Raw genomic sequence first — 18,189 nt, 5'->3', positions numbered from 1 at the left:
CTTTGCGGCCTGAAGTTGGAGTCTCCCCCTGGGGGTGAACTGCAACCCCCCCCCAACCACAGTCACATACACCCCCCCCCAACCACACTTACCACTGTTGGCTCTGCATTCAACCAACCACAGCTTTCACCTCAAGGCTCCCAGCTGAGCACTAATCCATTGCCCCTGGGTCATGCTCCATCTCCCCAAAGGGACAGTGGCTCAGGCACAAGGTGAATGTGGCTGTCCCCCCAAGCAAACCATTATTCATCTCACATGTGGACCACACTGCATCTTTTCAGCTTAATTTTATTTCCTCTTATAAATGGGCACAGCACAGGGAAATGTTAAAAAATAAAATAAAAATAAAAAAAAAAAGAACAGAACAAAACAAACAGAAAACAAAACAAAGCAAGCTGCAGCCTTCCCAAGGCAGGCGTGGGTGAGCACCCGTGGTGGGGTGGACCAGGCCTTGGTATCTTTATCCAACTGTCTCCTCTCCATTCCTTATTTAAGTTTTGGCCATGAACTCAGGACAGGGATGGTTAATAAACAGGTTATAGGGAAGGGAAGGGGAGGAGGAGCCTGGGGAGGGGAGAAAACCCCATTCCTGGTTGCCAAGGGCTGAGAAGGCTCTGTACAGGAGAGAGGATAAACCAGTGGGGCGGGGGGCACTGTCTCAGGGGGCTCTCTGGAGCCACACTGTCTACGAAAAGTATTTACATGCATTCACCACGCTGGGGCCAGGCACACCCAAGAGCCCAGAGGGCACCTGGGGGGAAGCCAGGCCATCAGCCCCTCAGATGGTGACTCCTGGACCCAGTTTGGGCCTCTCTGTAAATCTGTACAGTGTGGGCTTCTATTTACAGTCACCAAGGCTGGGGAGGCACATCCTAGGGGGAAGCCAGGGCAGCCTAGGCAGCCATCCCTGCCCCAAAAGCTATGTTGGCTCTGCTCTCTGAGGGAGCCCCAGCCTGGAGGCCTGGTGGATGGCTAAGCCAAGCCCAGGGGGACTGGCCCCAGCACCCTAAGCTCTGCTGCAGGTCTGCCCAGCCAGTCCCGGCTATCACCCACATGCCTCTGACAACCAAAGGTGATCAATCTTGCACATAGAGTCCCTAGTCTGGCCCTCAAGAGAGACGAAGCCTAGCTCTGCAGCTCTCTGGCCTCAGCATGTCTTGCTTCTCTTGGGAAACCAGGGCCTGGAGAAGACACATCAAACGCCTCTCTTTCAGAGTGCACTATGCTTCCAGGCATGCTGGCGTCCTGAACACCTTCCCAGGAGCACGGAGGCGTCTCTGGACTCGTTTGGACAGGCTCTGCACGTACCGCACTGTTTCCGGGGCAGGGTGGGGACCCCGCACCTACATTGCACTAGACAGAGCCTCAGTTCACCCTTTGAACTGAGCTCTCTTAAATCGTCCTGGCCTCATCAGGCTGGCCCAGTGCATCTGGGCTGCTCACACCATTAACCTTCAGGTCAAATTTCACAGGCATAAAGCCTAGACATTGGCCTTGGGGCCTGGGCCCCATACACAAGGCCCACAGCCTCTTCTCTCAAATGCTGAGGCTACAGAAAAGTGCTGGACCAGAGGGCCAAATCCACAGCCCCAAGGCCAGAGCCACCCTGAGATGTGAGAAGTGGGCTCTATCACAGAAGCTGGGCTCTCCTGCCTTGGTCCCGGTGTCCCCGTGGGCTGAGCACCTGGAGGCTGCCTCCCCCAGCTCCCAAGCCTCCCCACCAAAGCTCCAGTCCCCAAGACAGCAGCCCACCAGGGAGTAGAGGATAGGGGCTGGGGCACTGGCTCTCTTCTGCTCCCTACCCAGCTCTCCTGCTTCAGGAAAGACCTTGGCCATGCTCCCTCCTCCAGGTCTCATGGGCCTAGGACCCCTCTCATTCCTTCCCTCTCCTCAAAGTCTGAGCCAACTGGCTTCCCAACAAAACTCTAAGCCCCATCAAGGGAGTCATGGGGTCTGGAAGACAGAGCAACAGAGCCCGACAGTGGGACACCTCCACCCCAGAAAGACAAGCGGTGCTGATTGCCTAGACCCTGCCTCCACTGTCCAGATGGGGGTCCTCACTCTGCCCAAGTCTGCTGTCGAGGAATCTTAAAAATGAAACAGAAATAACAGGTGGTCACCTGACTGAACCTGGGACATGTGTGAGAGATGGGGGAGAGGTGCTGGCCAAGGGTAACCTAAGCCCCACCCCTTTGGTGCTAAGAACTCTCGTGGCACACACCCCCTTCCCCAAAAGATAATGGTGATTCCCAACATTTAAAATATCTCTGAAACAACCCCACTTCTAAGGGTAACAAAGACAGGAAGGTAGACTTGGGGCCTGTGACACCCCTGTCCCCATCAACTGCTCTCAAGGCCTACGGCACTGGGATGAGTCTGCTAGGCTGTGGGTCGATCCAATTGTCACCAGAACTGCCAAGTTGCCTGGTCAGTTGTGTCCACAGAGGACCCAGGGTGGGTAGGCCTGAGGCAGGGGACACAGAGGGCCTGGGCGGAGGCACACCCTCACAGGCACTTTGGAAACATGTGTCCTGGGAGGCAGAGACAGCTCCTGGCTCAGAGCAGAAAGGGGTAAGAGAAAACCAGGGACAACCACACAGCTCCTTGGTCCTGGGAGATCCTAGCTCCCTTCCCAGCCCTCAGCCTGGCTTGGGGCATCAAGCCTTCTTCCTTCAGATGTGGCTGGTGGAGACTAGCCCCAAACCTCCCTCTCTGTGAGCCACAGTAAGGAGGGAGACTGCATCTGTGTGGGATTGTGTCTGACATCAGCTGGAATCAGCGTCAGTGTGGCTGGTATAGGTGTCACGGTGGGGACCAAGTGGGATAGGGTGAGACTCTGGGGGACCCAATATGGGCTGATGCCTACAACTTGGCCCTGCCTTCCTCAGTGACCCGGATGGTTAGGAGCCGGGTGCAGGACCAAAGTATGTGTGTAAAGAAATAGAGTGGGAGGAAGGTGGCATGGTCACCACTGGTGATGATGACAGGGGCCTGCATGGCAGAAGTGTCAGGGTGTCTCAGCACTGTGTGAAGGAGGTGCATGTGTGTGATGTTTCACTGGCTGGGTGATTAAGACTGGGTATGTTTTCGTCTTCTGTGTGAACACGTTACAGGATGTATAGCAGTGGCTGACAGAGGCTATGTGGCAATCCCCTCTCCAGAGGGGCACCAGAGTGGCCTCTCTCACCACTGGCTGCCCTGTGCACTGAGGAAGCCCTTTCCCTGGGAGGCAATGCAGAAGGAGGTGCAGCCTGGGGACGTGTGCATTGGGCAGAGGGGAGGGGACAGTGACCCCATAACGAGCTCAGGCTGGTGACAGAGGGCACCCTCCCGCCCAAAAAGGCCTTGGGACAACAGCTCAGGGCTGCAGCATCTGGATGATTTTGATTTGGGAGGCTAGGTGTGCCATGTGTTGGTCGAGGAAGCCAGCACAGTGGCCCCTGTAGCAAGACGACATCAGCAAGCGCCGTGGGCCATCTTAGCCTTGCCCCGATTTCTCCCAGCATCCTGGGGTTTCCTTCCTCTTGTCCATGGGACACAAGATCCTGAGGCCCCAGGCTGGAGGGGGTGGGGCTAGAGAAGAGCTCAGAAGGGCACAGTCTGGGGCAGATGGCAGCGCCCCTGTTTCTTAGGACCGACCGTCCGTGTTATGCTAGCGGCCTGGGCAGAAGGAAGCAGGGCCAGGCTCCTGTCCAGGCCCAGGTCTGGGCTGTTGTGGGGCCAGGGACAGGGCAAGCTGGCTACAGGAGGCGCTGTGGCTCTGCTAAGCATAGAACTCCTCCTGCTTGTCAGGCTTCTGGTACGTGACGCTCGCCTGCTTGGGCTCCTCCAAGGTATAACTGCCCTCGTCCTTCTTCTTCATGCGGTAGATGAGCAGTGTGACCAGGAAGGCGGCGAAGAGGGCGCCCACCACCCCACCCACGATCACAGCTGTGGAGAAAGGGACAGAGGTCAAAGCTCAGAGGCAGCATAGAGGGAGAAGATGCGAGCCGAGCAGGCTAGGGACCCCGGGTCTGGAGTTGGAGAGGACAGTACTGGTGCCGCCCACTATCACCAACTCCTTCCCACGGGCTCAACACACTGACTGGTCACACCGTCCCCAGGAGGGAGGCAGGTGCTCTGGTCCTTGTCAGTGTCAAATACCATGGGCTGTCAGAGGATAACCCTACAACCACCAGGAAGGAAGGCCCCTCCCCCAACACCACCCGAATGGTTCCCTCTGTCTCCATGAGGACGTAGGAGATCCCACCAGGGTAAGCCTTGAATCAAGGCCTTGGGTCAGGCTGGGTCAAAGGTCAAGCCAAAAGACAGGTCAGAGATTAGCACCTGGGGAAAAAAAAAGTCCCACAGGGTCAATCGGGGTGACCCCAAAAAGCAGGGGTCCAAAGTCAGAGTCTATGGAAGGGTCAGAGGCTTTAAGGAAAGAGAGAGGGAGAGAGAGAGAGAGAGAGAGAGAGAGAGAGAGAGAGAGAGAGAGAAATAGAAAGAACAGACTCCACTAGGGAGGAGGGAGATGGAGAGAGGAATGGGTGAGAGGTTCTGGGATAAAGCCCCTGCTTCCCAGGAACCCACACCCAGCCCTGCCCCAGGCCTGGAACCTGGCCTCACCTACGAGCACCTCCTTCCTCTCCAGGATGCTCTTCTGAGGGAGCTGGGCTGCCGAGCTGCCTGAGTCGATGGCGTTGTCGTGGAGGCCAGGGCCTGGGCGGGCACCCTTGGGCAGTGTCCCCGGTGGAGGTGAGGGCTTGGCCGCGGCTCCTCCCACAGCTACCACTTCATTGGCTGTGTCGGGTTGTGTGGTCTCTTCTTGAAGCTCAAAGTCCCCGCTGGGCCCCCCACTCACTGGCACCTCTGGCTCATCCTGGACCGTGGTCAGAAGGGACTCTGGAGTCGGGGTCTGCAGAAAGGGTGGTATGACCTGGGGTTAAGACCAACTACTCCCAGGAAGCCATACACACAAACCCCCACCACACTTCCACCAGGTGGGGCCAGCATTCACCATGCTTAGTCCTCAGTGCACTCTGCACAGCACTGTCCCCACAAAGAAGGGATTCGTATCTTCAGTTTGCCGAGTGGTAAACAGGCCGCAGAGAGGTTACGTGACTTTCTCAAGGTCACACAGTTAAGACACGCTGGAAGAAGAATTGAAATCTAGACCTATCTGACTCGGGGTCTGTACTTCCAATTACTGGACCTCACATAGCTGTTGTCAGAACGGCCACATCCTGTCCCCATCCTGTCCCCATCCTGTCCCCATGACTTCCTCTCCAGCTGTCTTAGAACAATCCTTGGTCGATTCCTGTCCAGGAGAGGGGGTGGTCTGGGGCCGGCTAAGCCTGGCTCTCTCCCCACACATAAGGCAGAGTAGGTCCCTTCACCTGGAAGCCAGTCCATGAGCAAACCTGCCGAGTATGAGCAGGTATCCCCAAACCAACCCGGTGACCAGCAGTGTACAGCTCCCCACAGCAGAGGTGAGAGCAGCTGGGAGCTGAGGGAAAGAGGCTGGGCTGTAGGAGCTGCTGGTGGGGTGGGGGGAGGTGGGGGGGTGTACAGCTGCTTCACGAGGGTGTGGCGAGGGTGGGCCTGAGTCTGGCAAGGACAGGTCCCACACAGGGCGGCTACACCTGCTTCTGGCCTGGGCTCCACAGCCTACTATTGTTTCCCCTTCCGGCGGCGAGGCCCCCTCTCTGAAGGAAGGGCTGGGCCTGTCTCCTACGGGGCTGGTGGGGCCTGAGAAGGACTGCAGGGCTCCAAGGGCAACGCCACAGCCCCAGGGCCCCTGTGAGGCTGATGGCAGGGTGCCCTGTGGCATCCAGAGTCACCATTTCTCCTTTCAGCCTGGTACACACACCCTGTTTTTCCAGCGAAGGTTTCTTGTAGCCCAGGCTAACCTAGAACTGGTTCCACAGTGGGGGACAACCTTAAACTTCTAATCCTCCTGCCTCTATCTCCCAGGTGCTGGAATCACAGGCATGTGCCCCCACACCGGCTCCCTGTGCACATGAGCACATGCAGAGGCCAGGTTGCAGTCTCCTAGTGTCTCTCTCTCCCACGATGACCCTCACCATGCTCTTCCCTTCAGTCCCCTGCCCTTCCCAGCCTAAGCCTGGCCCTGGAGCCTGGCCAGTTTCAGGAGCCCCAGCTTCAGGGGACCCCAGCTTCAGGAGCCCCCAGATTCAGGAGCTCCCAGATTCAGGAGCCCACAACCACAATTTGAATCCTGATTCAACTACTACCTGAGGAACCTAGAAAAATGGCTTCCTCTGCCTCACCTGTGAAAAGAGGTGATCACATCCCCGTGATGGGAGGGTGTGGGGTGGCAGAAGGACTCGGGAAAGCACCATGCACCTGGCAGCCAGGTGCTCCCCCACAGTACCCACTCAGTCACCCTCAGGTCACGATGATGACATCAACCATGTCGAAAATGACAGTGCCGACAGCTGAGCAGCTGGCTCATTCACTGTTCCGAGCTCCAAGTGTCAGGAAATGCCGTGTGCAAACAATGTCTCACTGTCTCTGTCTTTGAAACAGTCTTACTGGGTTGCTGACCTGAACTTGCAGCAATCCTCCTGCCTCAGCTTCTCCAGTGCTAGGACTATGGTGTGGGCCACCACGCCCACTACTTTCTCTGGTCTTTCCCTCACAGATAGAGAAATGAAGGCAGAGAAGGGACCAGCCACCAACTAATGTCTCAAGACTAAAGGAAAAAAGACAGTAGAGGGTTTAAATCCAGGCTGATAACCTCTTTTCTATTCTTCTCTTTGTGTTTGTTTTGTTTTGTTTTGTTGAGACAGGGTCTCACTCTGAGGCTCTGGCTGCAGCTACTCTGTAGACCAGGCTGGTCTCGAACTCACAGAGATCCGCCCACCTCTGCCTCTGGAGTACAGGGATTGAAGAAGTGCACCAGCACGACCTGGCGACCTGACCTGGCGAGCCTGACAATCTCATAATCCTGCTCTTGACCTGAACTCCCAGCCAGGCCCACCCACCATTCCCCAACTCCATCCCCACAAATGCTGTGGGGATGCACTGTGGCCATAGTGGGGGCCCCTGTCTAGGCACCCCACCCACCTGCCCTGGCTCCCTGACTTCCCCCAACCCCATCCAGGGGCTTACATCCAGTATATACACCAGACCCACCTTGCCTGGCTCACCCCTGGCACCTCCTGGTCCCCGCCCGCCCCACCCCTGTGCACTCTGCACTCTCCCAATGTCCTCACCTGAGCCACCTCCGTGGGTCCAGGAGCGGTGGTCCCCAATGGCAGGGTACTCCTCTCAGCAACATCAGGCTCCTGGGTGGTGACTGGCCGAGGAAGGGCTCTTGGCCTCGAGGTAGCTGTGTTGACCAGCCTAGGTGTCGGGGCCTCCGTGTCCAAGGTAGCCACCGTCGTGGGCGGTGAGGGTGCTGCTGGGGTAGTGGCCTGGGCTGTGGCAGCCGTGGTCAGGGGAAGAGGCAGCAGCCCTTGTATGCTGGTGGTCCTTACGTCAGCAATGGTGGCCGTGGCAGGGGGTACCTCGGGAGTGCTAGCAGCAGTGGTGGCTGCCGTGGCAGGCGCTGTGGCCATAGTGGGGGCCCCTGTAGTGGTGGCAGCGGTGGTAGATGTGGTGATGGAGACGGTGGTGGCTCTCTGGCTGGGTTCTTCCAGGACTCCTGTCACCTCTGTCACCAGCGGGGGACTGGTAACTGGTTCCGGGCTGGGCTGCTCAGAAAGGAGCTCCTCAAGCGGGGTATCCACGGGCTGGATATCTGTGGTGGGCAGCACGGCAGGCGCAGTAGGTGCAGCCAGGGCCATGTCGGGGACAAACCGCATGGCTGTCTCAAGGCCAGACTCCTGCTCGAAGTCTGGGGGGGTAGGGAGAGGGAGAGCCCTGGGGAGTGGGTGCTCCTCATCACCAGATCCCCAGGCAGGCATTGCCTTCCCAGCAGTACATCCCTCTTTAACCAATTTTCCCAGGAAAACAGGAGAGAAAGGAGGTGGCTTGACCAGATGAGCTAGCCTGTGCCTAGCCAAAATCCTCGAGAGGGCCACCACTTCCGGGCAGCCTGCCCTGATTCTGCCAACCCACTCTGAGTCCTAGCAACTGGTGACTAAAGCCTCTGTCTGGAAATCCACTCAGGGTTACAGGAAAACAAGGCCTGGCCTCTTGGGAAAAGCCAGCGCCAAGGGCATCCCCTGCACAAACTCAAGGCAGAAGAGACCCTGAGTTACCCCACCTCCCAGACATGAGCAGAGGACCGGAGGGGATGAGGCCTTCTTGAGGGGCATTTCCCAGGTCACATGAATGATTCAGGGGGGGAAAGATAAGGGATCTGGAGGGGGAGAGATGAGGGAGTGAAGAGATGTGGGAAGAAGCCAAGAGGAGCAGGGGTCATTGAGGGCTGAGCAGGTGGCCAGAGGGAGAGCAGGGACGTGAGACTTTAGAGGAGGGCACAGGTGAGTGAGGAGACAACCAGAAGCAGCAACCTGGGGGAGGCTAGAGGCAGAGTCGGAGCAGCCAGCACAGGAGCATGGGCCAGGGCAATCTCGCCACACACGCACCCATCCCCTAGCTGGGCCCATTTCAGCACCTCTCTCAGTTACCATCTCCAAGGCCACACTGACTTCCTGTCCCTACCTCCCAGGGCCTACGAGAGGAAGGCAAACTCCTCAGCAAATAGGAAGACATGGGCTGCAAGGGGTCAGAAGTCACCCAGCTGCCTGGCCATAAGGCTGGGGTAGAGCTGCGGATCTAGCCCCTCACCTGGCCTGACCTGTAGCCGACTGGCCTTCCCCCCGACAGAGCCAGCAACCCAATCCCAGGTCCCTGAAGCCCTTCTGTAATGCTACCCTCACTCTGAGCTTGGCCACTGCTCATGGACCAAGGGGCCACCCGGTCCAAACTGGCTCAAAAAGTCATCCCTGCTGAGGACCTCCCATGGCCCTCCCTATATAATTAGTGCAGAGCTAGGGACACTGAGTTACTGAGTGGATGTCTCCAACAAGCCAGAGGGCAGGAGCCACAGCACTGGGGACAGGCCCAGGCTGCACACACAGACACAGGGACAAGAGTCTTGGACTCTGAAGGCTCCCCTAGCCTACCCCCTCCCAGAAGGATGCTCTGCCCCCTTCCTTCTTGAGGTCTTGACCTCCACACAGGGACAAGACTCACTCAAGTAGCCTTAAAGGCTCCTGGGCTGCTGCTGGATGCAGAGACAGGCAGGGGAACCTGGGGATTACTTACAGCCGGAGCCCGACCCTGAGTAGAGGTCGTCCAGTTCATCATCAGGAAACAAGTCGTCATCCCCTGAGCCCTCAAGGTCCACCGGCCTCTCAAAGTTCTCACTGCGCCAGCGTTGAGCCTGGGAGAGTGCAGACAGGCACAGGGATAGGCACCCCAACCATCGGCCTGTGTAGGCCCAAGAGACAGCGGGCACATTCATGGGTAGAGTGACCCATATGTGCTACAGAGAGCTGGGTGTGGGCGGATGGCCACCTCCCACCTCCCCAAGGCCATGGTAGCAGTACTCTCCCCTACCAGCCAGCTGCCACTGGGCACCGCTGGTTGCAATGGAAATCCCTACACAGGATGGTCTCAGAGCACACGGTGCTGAGTTTGAAGCCAAGACAGGTTGCTTGCCCAACAGGGCAGGCTATTCACTCCATTTGTGCTTCAGTGTGTGCATGTAGTAAACAAAAAGTGGTTCCCTCATGGAGCACAGTCCCAGGAGGCACACTGCCGACTCCAAACAGGTCGACTGTCACCTCTGTGTGAACAGCACCCACAGACAAGATCCCACTGAGTCCTCAAGATGGACTGGGAAGGTGGCAGGCACCAGCCCAATTCACAGATGAGAAAATTGAGGCCCACGGCCCAGAGGGCTAGGAATGAAATGAGGTTTGGGACCCAAGTGGTACCCCAAACTTCCAGAGGCAGGAAGGTGGGCAGACTTGGGGGTGCTGGGGAGGCAAGGGCCCAGGAGAGGAGAGCTAGAACAGGTTGGGAGGGAGAGAGGAGGCTTCCCACACTGGGCCAGCCCAAGCTCTTCCCCTAACAGAAAGTTAGCTCCTGCCTGGCCTACCCCACAGTATATGCAGGCCCAGGATCAGCACATGCTCATCATTCTTCTACTTCCAGGGGTCAGCAGGCTTCTCCAAGGGTCTATGTCCCCAGGCCTGTGACCCCTTCAGAGTGGGAACCTAGGAAGCCTGGAGCTGGCACAGCCTTAACTGTACCCCCTCCTTATAAGCTCATATAGTTGGAGCCAGCACTAAAGAACCCCCAAAACAGATACGTAGATTCCCTAAGTGGCCTTGATGTGCTGTGTGCGCTGGCCATGGTCCCCACCCCCAGAGCTTTGGCGGGGAAGCTCCTGATGTAAGTTCGAAGCCTGCCCGGAGCATTTACATCTTACAACTGAAATCCGGAAAGGAAGGCACATAGGCAAGGGAAACTGAACAAGCCCCAGGCTGGTCAATGCAGCTGTCTCCCTTGGGCGGGCCCTGGCTGCCCTGCAGCTCCACCTAACACCTTCCACAGCCCCTGGCCCCTCATTTCTTCTCAATCATGCCGGTCTCCCTGCCTACAGCGCCTTTCCAACTCCCATCTCCAGTGTCACTTCTGAAAAGCATCCCACGCTCTCAAGTCATGATGCCTGATGCTCACGAGCAGTTTTGCTTTGAAGTACCGATGTTGAGGGGCTGTTCCCATTCACCGTCTATGAAGGATATACTCCATGAGGAGAGGCTGCATGTCTAGCAAGATTCCTGGTACTGAGTAGGCTTAGGGCAGAAATGGGAGTTAGGAGACATGGTTAGCTCCTGGGGCAGCATCGGAGCTGGGGTGGCTGGAGGTGGGGTTGAGAAGTCACCAGGCTGGTCACAGAGGGCCCAGTGTCTAGCCAATGGGTAGGTTTCCCTTGGGAGTCAATCATTTTCCAGAGCAATTGCACATGAGAATGGAAGCCGACCCCAGGGGTCAGGAGTTCTCAGGTAGTGCCCCAGCTGGCAGTGGGGAGCCATGGGAGCTGAGTGTACAGGAGAGAAACTAGATTGGCATAGCATCTCACACCCCTGCCACTCATGGGCCCTTCTAGAGTTCACACAGAGCCAAAGAAAGGATCTTAGTCCTGGCTTCCTGCCCCCAGCCACCAGCACCTGCTCCAGAGCCCCAGCCAACCCAGCCAGGGCAGGGAGCCAGGAGATACCCCTCATACACCACACACACACACACCACGCCCCCCACATGTCTAGAACTAATGAATTAATCAGTATTTACTTTCTACCAGTGAGTCACGGGTGGAACAATTAGTGTAATTGCCCCCATGACTAATCACTGGGTCTTCCTCCTTTGTAGACATCCCAGGAGCTCAGAGCAAGCCCATCACCATCAGCCAGCTCTCATCTCTGCCCAGCACACACTCCCCAGGTCCTAGGGCAGCAGGAACCACATGCTTCTACAAGCCAGAGTCCCTCGGGTGCTTTGGATGCCTGTCCCACTAATTGTCCAGCCAGAAGCCTGATGTCACAGCAGAGATCTCTGGCTTTCTCTCCTTCAAGGCAGGCTGGGAAAGAACATTCTAAGAGATCTGTTATTCCGGGGACCCCAAAACAAGAGTGAACACAAGAGCCAAAGTGAGGGACTCAAGGTTCCTCAGTGGCCAATATGACATGCCAGTCACCAATACTTTTTTCAGAAGGGCTTGCATAAACCCAGAAACAGCTCCAATGCCACAGAGACCCTGCAAGTGACACAGCCAGAGACACAGACATGCACTAACACACACTCACCTAGAGGCAGCCATTGAAGGCAGCATGCTGGCATGCCTTTGGGGGCATGTGAGAGAAGTAGGGGGTTCCATGCAGCTCTGAGCTCAGAAAGGAGCATATAGCCTCTCATGAACCCATCAGCCTCCACTCAGGTAGCACTCACCTAGATACTATTCATCCTGGCTCAGTAGCCATTGACATGACAACGGTTGCCATGACGACCATATTCTCCATAGCTAAGGACCAGGAGCTGCAGCTCCCCCACAGGGCTGGAGAGTGTGGGAGAGGGAGATGGTGAAGGATCAGAGGACAGCAGGGATGGAGAGGGGGAAGGCCAGAGCAGGCGGGCCTGGGGAGAAGGGGAGGTGAGAATGTTCGGGAGGGAAAATTCTCACATCTCAATTTAGCCTCACACTCATCAAAGGCTGCTGGGAGGAGGCAACCTCAGTGATTTCCCAGACTCCCTTTCTCCAGGATGAGCTGCCTGGACAAGGTCAGGGGCAGGGGTAGCTGACAGCCCAGTTATCCTGAGGTCACCCTAGGGGTCTCAGGAAGATGAAGTCTGCAGGAATACTGGGGGTGCTGGTAGCTCGCTCCCAGGGGACAGCCAAAGAGATGGAGGATGGCAACCTTCAACCAGCCATGGAGAAAGCCTAAAGGCCACAAACTGAGGAGGGGGCCGCAGACAGCATCTCACCCCTGCCCGACATCTGCGTTTGCCCAACATGACATATGCTGAGCACAGCTGTCTCTGTCGCCCCCTTAAAGAACAGACCCCTAGTGCCCTGAACCCCATTGGCCTCTCTCTGACCCTCCCTGTGGCTCTCCACAGGGGCAGACCAGTCTCCTGTGACTGAGCAGCCTGGTGGCACCCATGCCCCAGCATATACACACAGTGACTGAGAGGAGACGTAGTTAATGTGTGTATGTACAAACTACACCCCCAGCACACTTCATGGCACACACATATTCACATACACACCCCTTTGGATACACACACATATATACAAACACACATGTATACACATCATAACACATACACACACACACACACACACACACACACACACACACACACACACACCATACATACACCCCGGCAGATATATATATACATTCACACACATCCCAGTGGACACACAACCTTCAGCAGATACAATTATATAAACACACATGCATACCTATACCCCAGTAAACACACACATACTTGTGCATACACACACCCTCAACACACACACACACACACACCTGTACACACACTTCTTCACACATACACCTCAGCAGACATAGAGCCCAACTGACACAGTTTGAGGCAGCATTGACTGACCCCAACGCACATGCCCAGTAGAGCTTGTCAGCAATGTATGCCAGCACACACTTGTGTGTCTAGCAGACCCCAACTGTGCACACACCTTAGGGGACATGAACAAATGGCTCACCCTTGTCCCCACTCACCTACACAGATGCTCACATAGCATCAGCAGACTCAGGACCACGTGTGGCAGGCTCACCTCCGTGGGCCAGTCGGTCTGCTGGGTACACACACATGCGCCCTCGGCCACGTGGCATCCTTACTTGTTGCATTGCCTGTTCCCCTCGACCACAAACATCACAACTGGAATCTGATCCCTTCACACTCACACCCCCTGGCACCACCCCCTGATCCAGCACATGCTATGAGCAGAAGGACCCCTCGCTTGTTTTCTGCCAAGGTCAACTCAAGGCAGACAGCCAGTAGAACTTCCACCTTCCTGCCACTGGGGACCTGCATATCAGACCATCATCATCAGGACCCCCGGGGGTTATTATCCTCAGGCTGGCCTATAACCAAAGCATGAGCACTACCTTCATCCTGGGCCCCTCCGCCCAAGTGCTCCAGGCCACACTATGCTCAGCCTGCGGTTCCTACACGTGTGACACCAACCCCAGAGCTCAGCACTTACTTGTGCATGTGGCCCTACCTGCTCTCAAGCCTGGCCTTGGTGAGTGACTCTGTTTCACAGCACACACCCTGCCCACAGACTCTGCAGGCACCTCCCTCCTGGAGCAGGCCCCTCCAGACTCACACGGATACACAAACTCCTGTGCATGCGATCAGATCCCATATTCCTCCCTCCTTATCACATTCATTTGGAACTGACCCACAGCCTCAGCCCCCAGAGGCACCCAGGCCCCTGCCCTGGGAGGTGGGGAACCTGACTCTATGGTAAGCAGCCTCCCATGGTCAGCCCCTTGCTCACCTACAGGTCCTTCGCCCCAGTGTCATAGTGGCTGGGCGAGACAGAAGGCTTCCTCCTCCAGGCCACCCCATCTCCCCAGACTCCCCCACCAGGACCAGGCTAGGTGAGGCCTTGTGTCAGACATCTCCCACCTGTCCACAGCAGCCACTGGCTCTGAGACACCTCCCTTACTCAGAGCTCCCTCTAAGCCACCAACAAAGTCCCAAGGGGTCCTTTTTATCTCCTTCCCCACCAGAACCTTCTAGAGACAGGGCAGAGCAGAGTCTGGTCCCTTGGTTCCTGGTCTGTGAAATGAGATGGTAAGAACAGGAATCTCGAGCCACTGGCAAGAGTAGCCAGGACTGTGCAAATGATGAGCAGGATAGCGGGTTAAGTAACGGCTGATTGCCAGTTATGTTAATGTCTCCATAATTACAGAACTGAAGCCTCGGCCTCCTCCTGGAGGAGACAGACGTAGAGGAAATTGCTGATGCCCAGAGAGGTTGAGCGGCATTGCCAAAGCCACACAGAGAGCGAGGCTGGAGGAGGGGAAGGACAGGGAGGAGGTACAGAAGCATTCAGACACATAAATTAGGTCAGCTGCCAGGGGCCAGGAGCCCAGCACCCTGCGCCCTGCTAATCATTCTGCAAAAGCTAGAACAAAATCAAGTGTAATTAATTCTGCCCCAGCTTCCTTCCCCTAATTAGCCAGACTGGGACTCTACCGTCCTGGAGACCAGAGACAATGTGAGCTAGGCTGGGAGCCCAGCTTTAGGCTCAGACGGTCTTGGGTTCAACTCAAGCTCTACTTACTTGCTGGGTGTGTTTGGGCGAGTTATATAACTTCTCTGGGCCTATAATTGGCTAAATAGTGGCAATAATAATTTATGCTTCATAGAGCTGTTGTGAGAGCTGGTGAACACACAAAGAGCATACGCTGCCAGGTGGACGGTTGGTGCTGGCTCATCTTGGGCTGGGATTCCCCCAGCACGCATCCCCACACTGGACCTCACTTGCAAGTCTAAAGTAGGCCTGAGAGATCACAGTGTTCAGTTTTCTCCCAACAGACCCAGGGATGGGTGTGAGGGAAGATAAGCCAGGCAAGCCTCGGAGAAGGGGAGTGGCTTGTCCAAAGACACAGGGGTGATGGCTAGTTCCTGGAGTGGGGCAAGCGAAGGAAAGGTCTCAGCAGAGTTCCAGGGTCCCCATGGGCTCCGTCCCCAAAGGCCCTCAGCCCTGTGAGAGCTCAGTGACTCTCATGGTCACCAGCTCCACCCGGGAGACCCACAGCCTTTCTGCAGGAATGTGGGTTGCAGCCAGGCTCCGGGCAGAAGGATGGCCAGGGATGACAATGGCAGCATGGATACCTCAGTCCCTACCCCTTCCCACTCGCAGCTCCCCCTCCCTCCACCTCACCCCACCCCCACAGGGCAGCACTGCAGGCAGAAAGCGCCCCAGGCCTAGCACATCCCAGCCAGCCAACTACAAAGGGAGTCAAGATGGCCACTGCACCCCTCCCCTGCTGTGTGCCAGGGGATGGAGGAGGGGGTGTCAGCAAGACCTCCCTCTAGCTCCTTCCCCAGCTCCCTGGTACCCTCCAAATCTCTATCTCTACAGTAGCAGTGACATGCCCCCCACAGCCTAGCCCAATACAGAACAGGTCATGTAAGCCTCTCCACACTTCCAAACATGCTTCTCCTCCCCCTGGATAAAGTGAAGAAAAACCTCAGGCTACAAAGCCCGAGTCAGGACCCCTCTAAGCCAGACCTTCTCCCAGCCTGCTGGAATGGGGCCCTCAAGAACTGGAGCCCCAGGGCAGTGTTCTGTATAAGAGAAGGAACTGGAAGCGATTTACATTCCCAACAATAGGAGGCTGTTAAATAAGTTAGGGTACATGGAATAGTATGTAGCTGTCAACAATTGTATTTTCACACACCCGTGTTGCCTAATTGGGTCCCTAAAAGGCCTGAATGCATTCCAGGAATTTTTTTTTTAAACTTGTTTTGAAAGAATATTCCAGAATAAAGGAAAAGTTGTCCATTGACTACCAGGAGAGGGAGAGCTGGGCTGCTAAAGTGACTGCTGAATACTTCTGTCCCTCAGTGCCTGAGTGGCCCTGGATGGACACCAACTCTGCCAGCCTGCCCTTCCAGACAAAACAAAGGAACTATGACCTCCCTGGGGCACCACAATGGAGGCTGGGCCTAGGACGCGTTGGCAGTTAATACCATCACCATCAAGTTCCAAAGGGAGGCTACTGAACATTCATGGAGTTGAGCCAGCCTAGCAGAACCTGCCACAAAAGCGGCATCCCCATGTTGTTTCAGAGAGACCACAGCGGCCAGCGGATTGTCTAGATCTGCCCATGGTTTCCCAGTGCTTTGCATCAGCTTGGAGCACTGTCCATACCTGCCCCTACGTATGCTTCCTAAGTTTCCCCACATCTGCTGGTCCCTCTTCCTCTACGGACACCCCACAAAAGGTAGCTGGCTGTAGCTGGAGGTTAGCGGGCCTGGCTCCCTCTTCGCCATCACCCTCACCATGCTGGCCCTAGGCACAGGCACCCACCTAGGCCTGGGGTAGAGGTAACCTCTCCATGGCAGACACTCTGCCTCCTGTGATTGGATGAAGGGCAGTGACCAGCTCCAGAAAACTAGAGAACTCCTCAGCCCAGGCTGAGACAACTCTGTCACCGCCTCATCCATCCCAGCCACCTGCTCTTGTAGGTCACCCTTGAGACCACCCTGACACACTGTTCCCAGTCCCAAGTTGTGTGAAGGGGGACCACCCACAGAGGCCTCTGCCTAATCATCCTCCAGAGTGATACCCCAGCTCCCATCCTTGGGCCTCCGTGGGCTCTGCTAGGCTTGCTTCATCATGTTGGGTCACAGGCTCTTTTCACCTCATGTACAGCGAAGGACACTAAGGCTGCTGACCACCGGTGTAGCCCAACAGGACTTGACCTCCTGTCTGAATCCTGTGCCCAGGGAACTCCTGAGCCTCCAAGAGTACACATGGGCCCCGGGCTGTAGTATGGTGCATCCCCCAGGCATTTTTCAGGGGGACAGCTGTACCATCCCATCCCTCACTGTGAAGAACAGGGAGCACTCACCTCCAGGTGCACACAGCTTCGATTCTCTTCACAAACACCTCACTGGTGGGGGTTTATCCTCGTTCCACACCTGAGATTCAGAGCTCAGAGAGGTGAAGCAACGGGCCCTGAGTCTCACAGCAATGGGACCAAGATATGAAACCAGCTTTATCTGAGCCCCCAGAGCTTCCTACTCTTCCGCTGCTTCCAACAGGGAAGCTCCCTCTCCGCAGGTCCGCCAGGTTATTTACCTCAGGTGCGCTCACATGCTAAGCCCTCAGGTCCCATCTGTCCCACAGGAGGAGAGCTCCTTCACAGAAGGGGACAAACAGATAAGACTCTGATATGCTGGGCAGTGGAGGCCTCGGGAGCCACCATCCCAAGGGCCATGTAGAAACTGAGGCGCACAGAAGGATTCATATAAACCACCAAGGGAGGTGTGACTGGCAGAGCCCTCAGAGCCTGCCTAGGACCACATTTGTCCCCAGTCACCTCCAGCCTGATTGCTGGGTGCTGCATAGGTCATCCAGATGAACAGTGAACGTACAGGATCCAAACCCCAGCTTTCTGCAGCTGTGAAACGCTGGGCATAAAGCCGACCTCTCTGAGCTGTAGTTTCTTTTCTTTGCTTATAAAAGCTTAATAACATCATTGACCTCAAAGAGTTCTCGGCAAGCTGCCCACCTGACCCTCAGTCTCCTTTCTGCAAACCCTGACCCAGGGCAGGAGGCCATGAGAAGCACGGGAGCCTGGGCACAGCAGTGGCCCATGGGCAGATCCCTCCACTCTCCCCTTGTTCTCAGGCTGTAGATCTACAGTGCCAGCTCCCGACAGTCCGGCTCCTTCAGCTGAGCACCTACAAGTGCTAGGCCTTCGAAACAGCCCCTCAAGGGACAAGCTCTTGCCCACTGTCATCCTGAGCTTTGTGCCTTGTTCACTGTGTCACGCCATAGACACCCGAGGGATGCCGGGACCACTGTGCTCAGGAGTCAGGCAACCAGCTGCTGAAGCCGGTGGGACATCAAAAAGCACGTTCCACTTTCAGAAAGCAGCCGGAGTTCTTCAGAATGTGAAATGCAGAGTGTCTATAGAACCCAGTAATTCTATGGTTTTTTATTTTTAAAACAGAAAA

The 18,189-nt window shown here is 56.1% G+C and overlaps 1 protein-coding gene across 2 annotated transcripts in view; it reads right to left on the bottom strand.

Moving 5' to 3' along the window:
* Window positions 1-352: 352 nt before the first annotated feature.
* Sdc3 (syndecan 3) overlaps window positions 353-18,189 on the bottom strand; it is a 32,232-nt gene continuing 14,395 nt past the window's right edge. Inside the window, exons 2-5 of one of the 2 annotated variants that reach the window (XM_036178231.1) lie at window positions 9,223-9,340; window positions 7,221-7,843; window positions 4,609-4,897; window positions 353-3,930 (exon numbers count right to left, since the gene is read on the bottom strand). In XM_036178231.1, coding sequence (XP_036034124.1) covers window positions 3,764-3,930; window positions 4,609-4,897; window positions 7,221-7,843; window positions 9,223-9,340 — 1,197 coding nt within the window. In that variant the 3' untranslated portion in view covers window positions 353-3,763. The remainder of the gene's footprint in view (window positions 3,931-4,608; window positions 4,898-7,220; window positions 7,844-9,222; window positions 9,341-18,189) is intronic. The other variant, XM_036178232.1, reaches the window with a different exon arrangement.

This window comes from Onychomys torridus, chromosome 2, assembly GCF_903995425.1.
Source record: "Onychomys torridus chromosome 2, mOncTor1.1, whole genome shotgun sequence".
Classification (NCBI taxonomy): Eukaryota; Metazoa; Chordata; class Mammalia; order Rodentia; family Cricetidae; genus Onychomys; species Onychomys torridus.
This window is presented reverse-complemented; position numbering and strand designations above follow the sequence as displayed.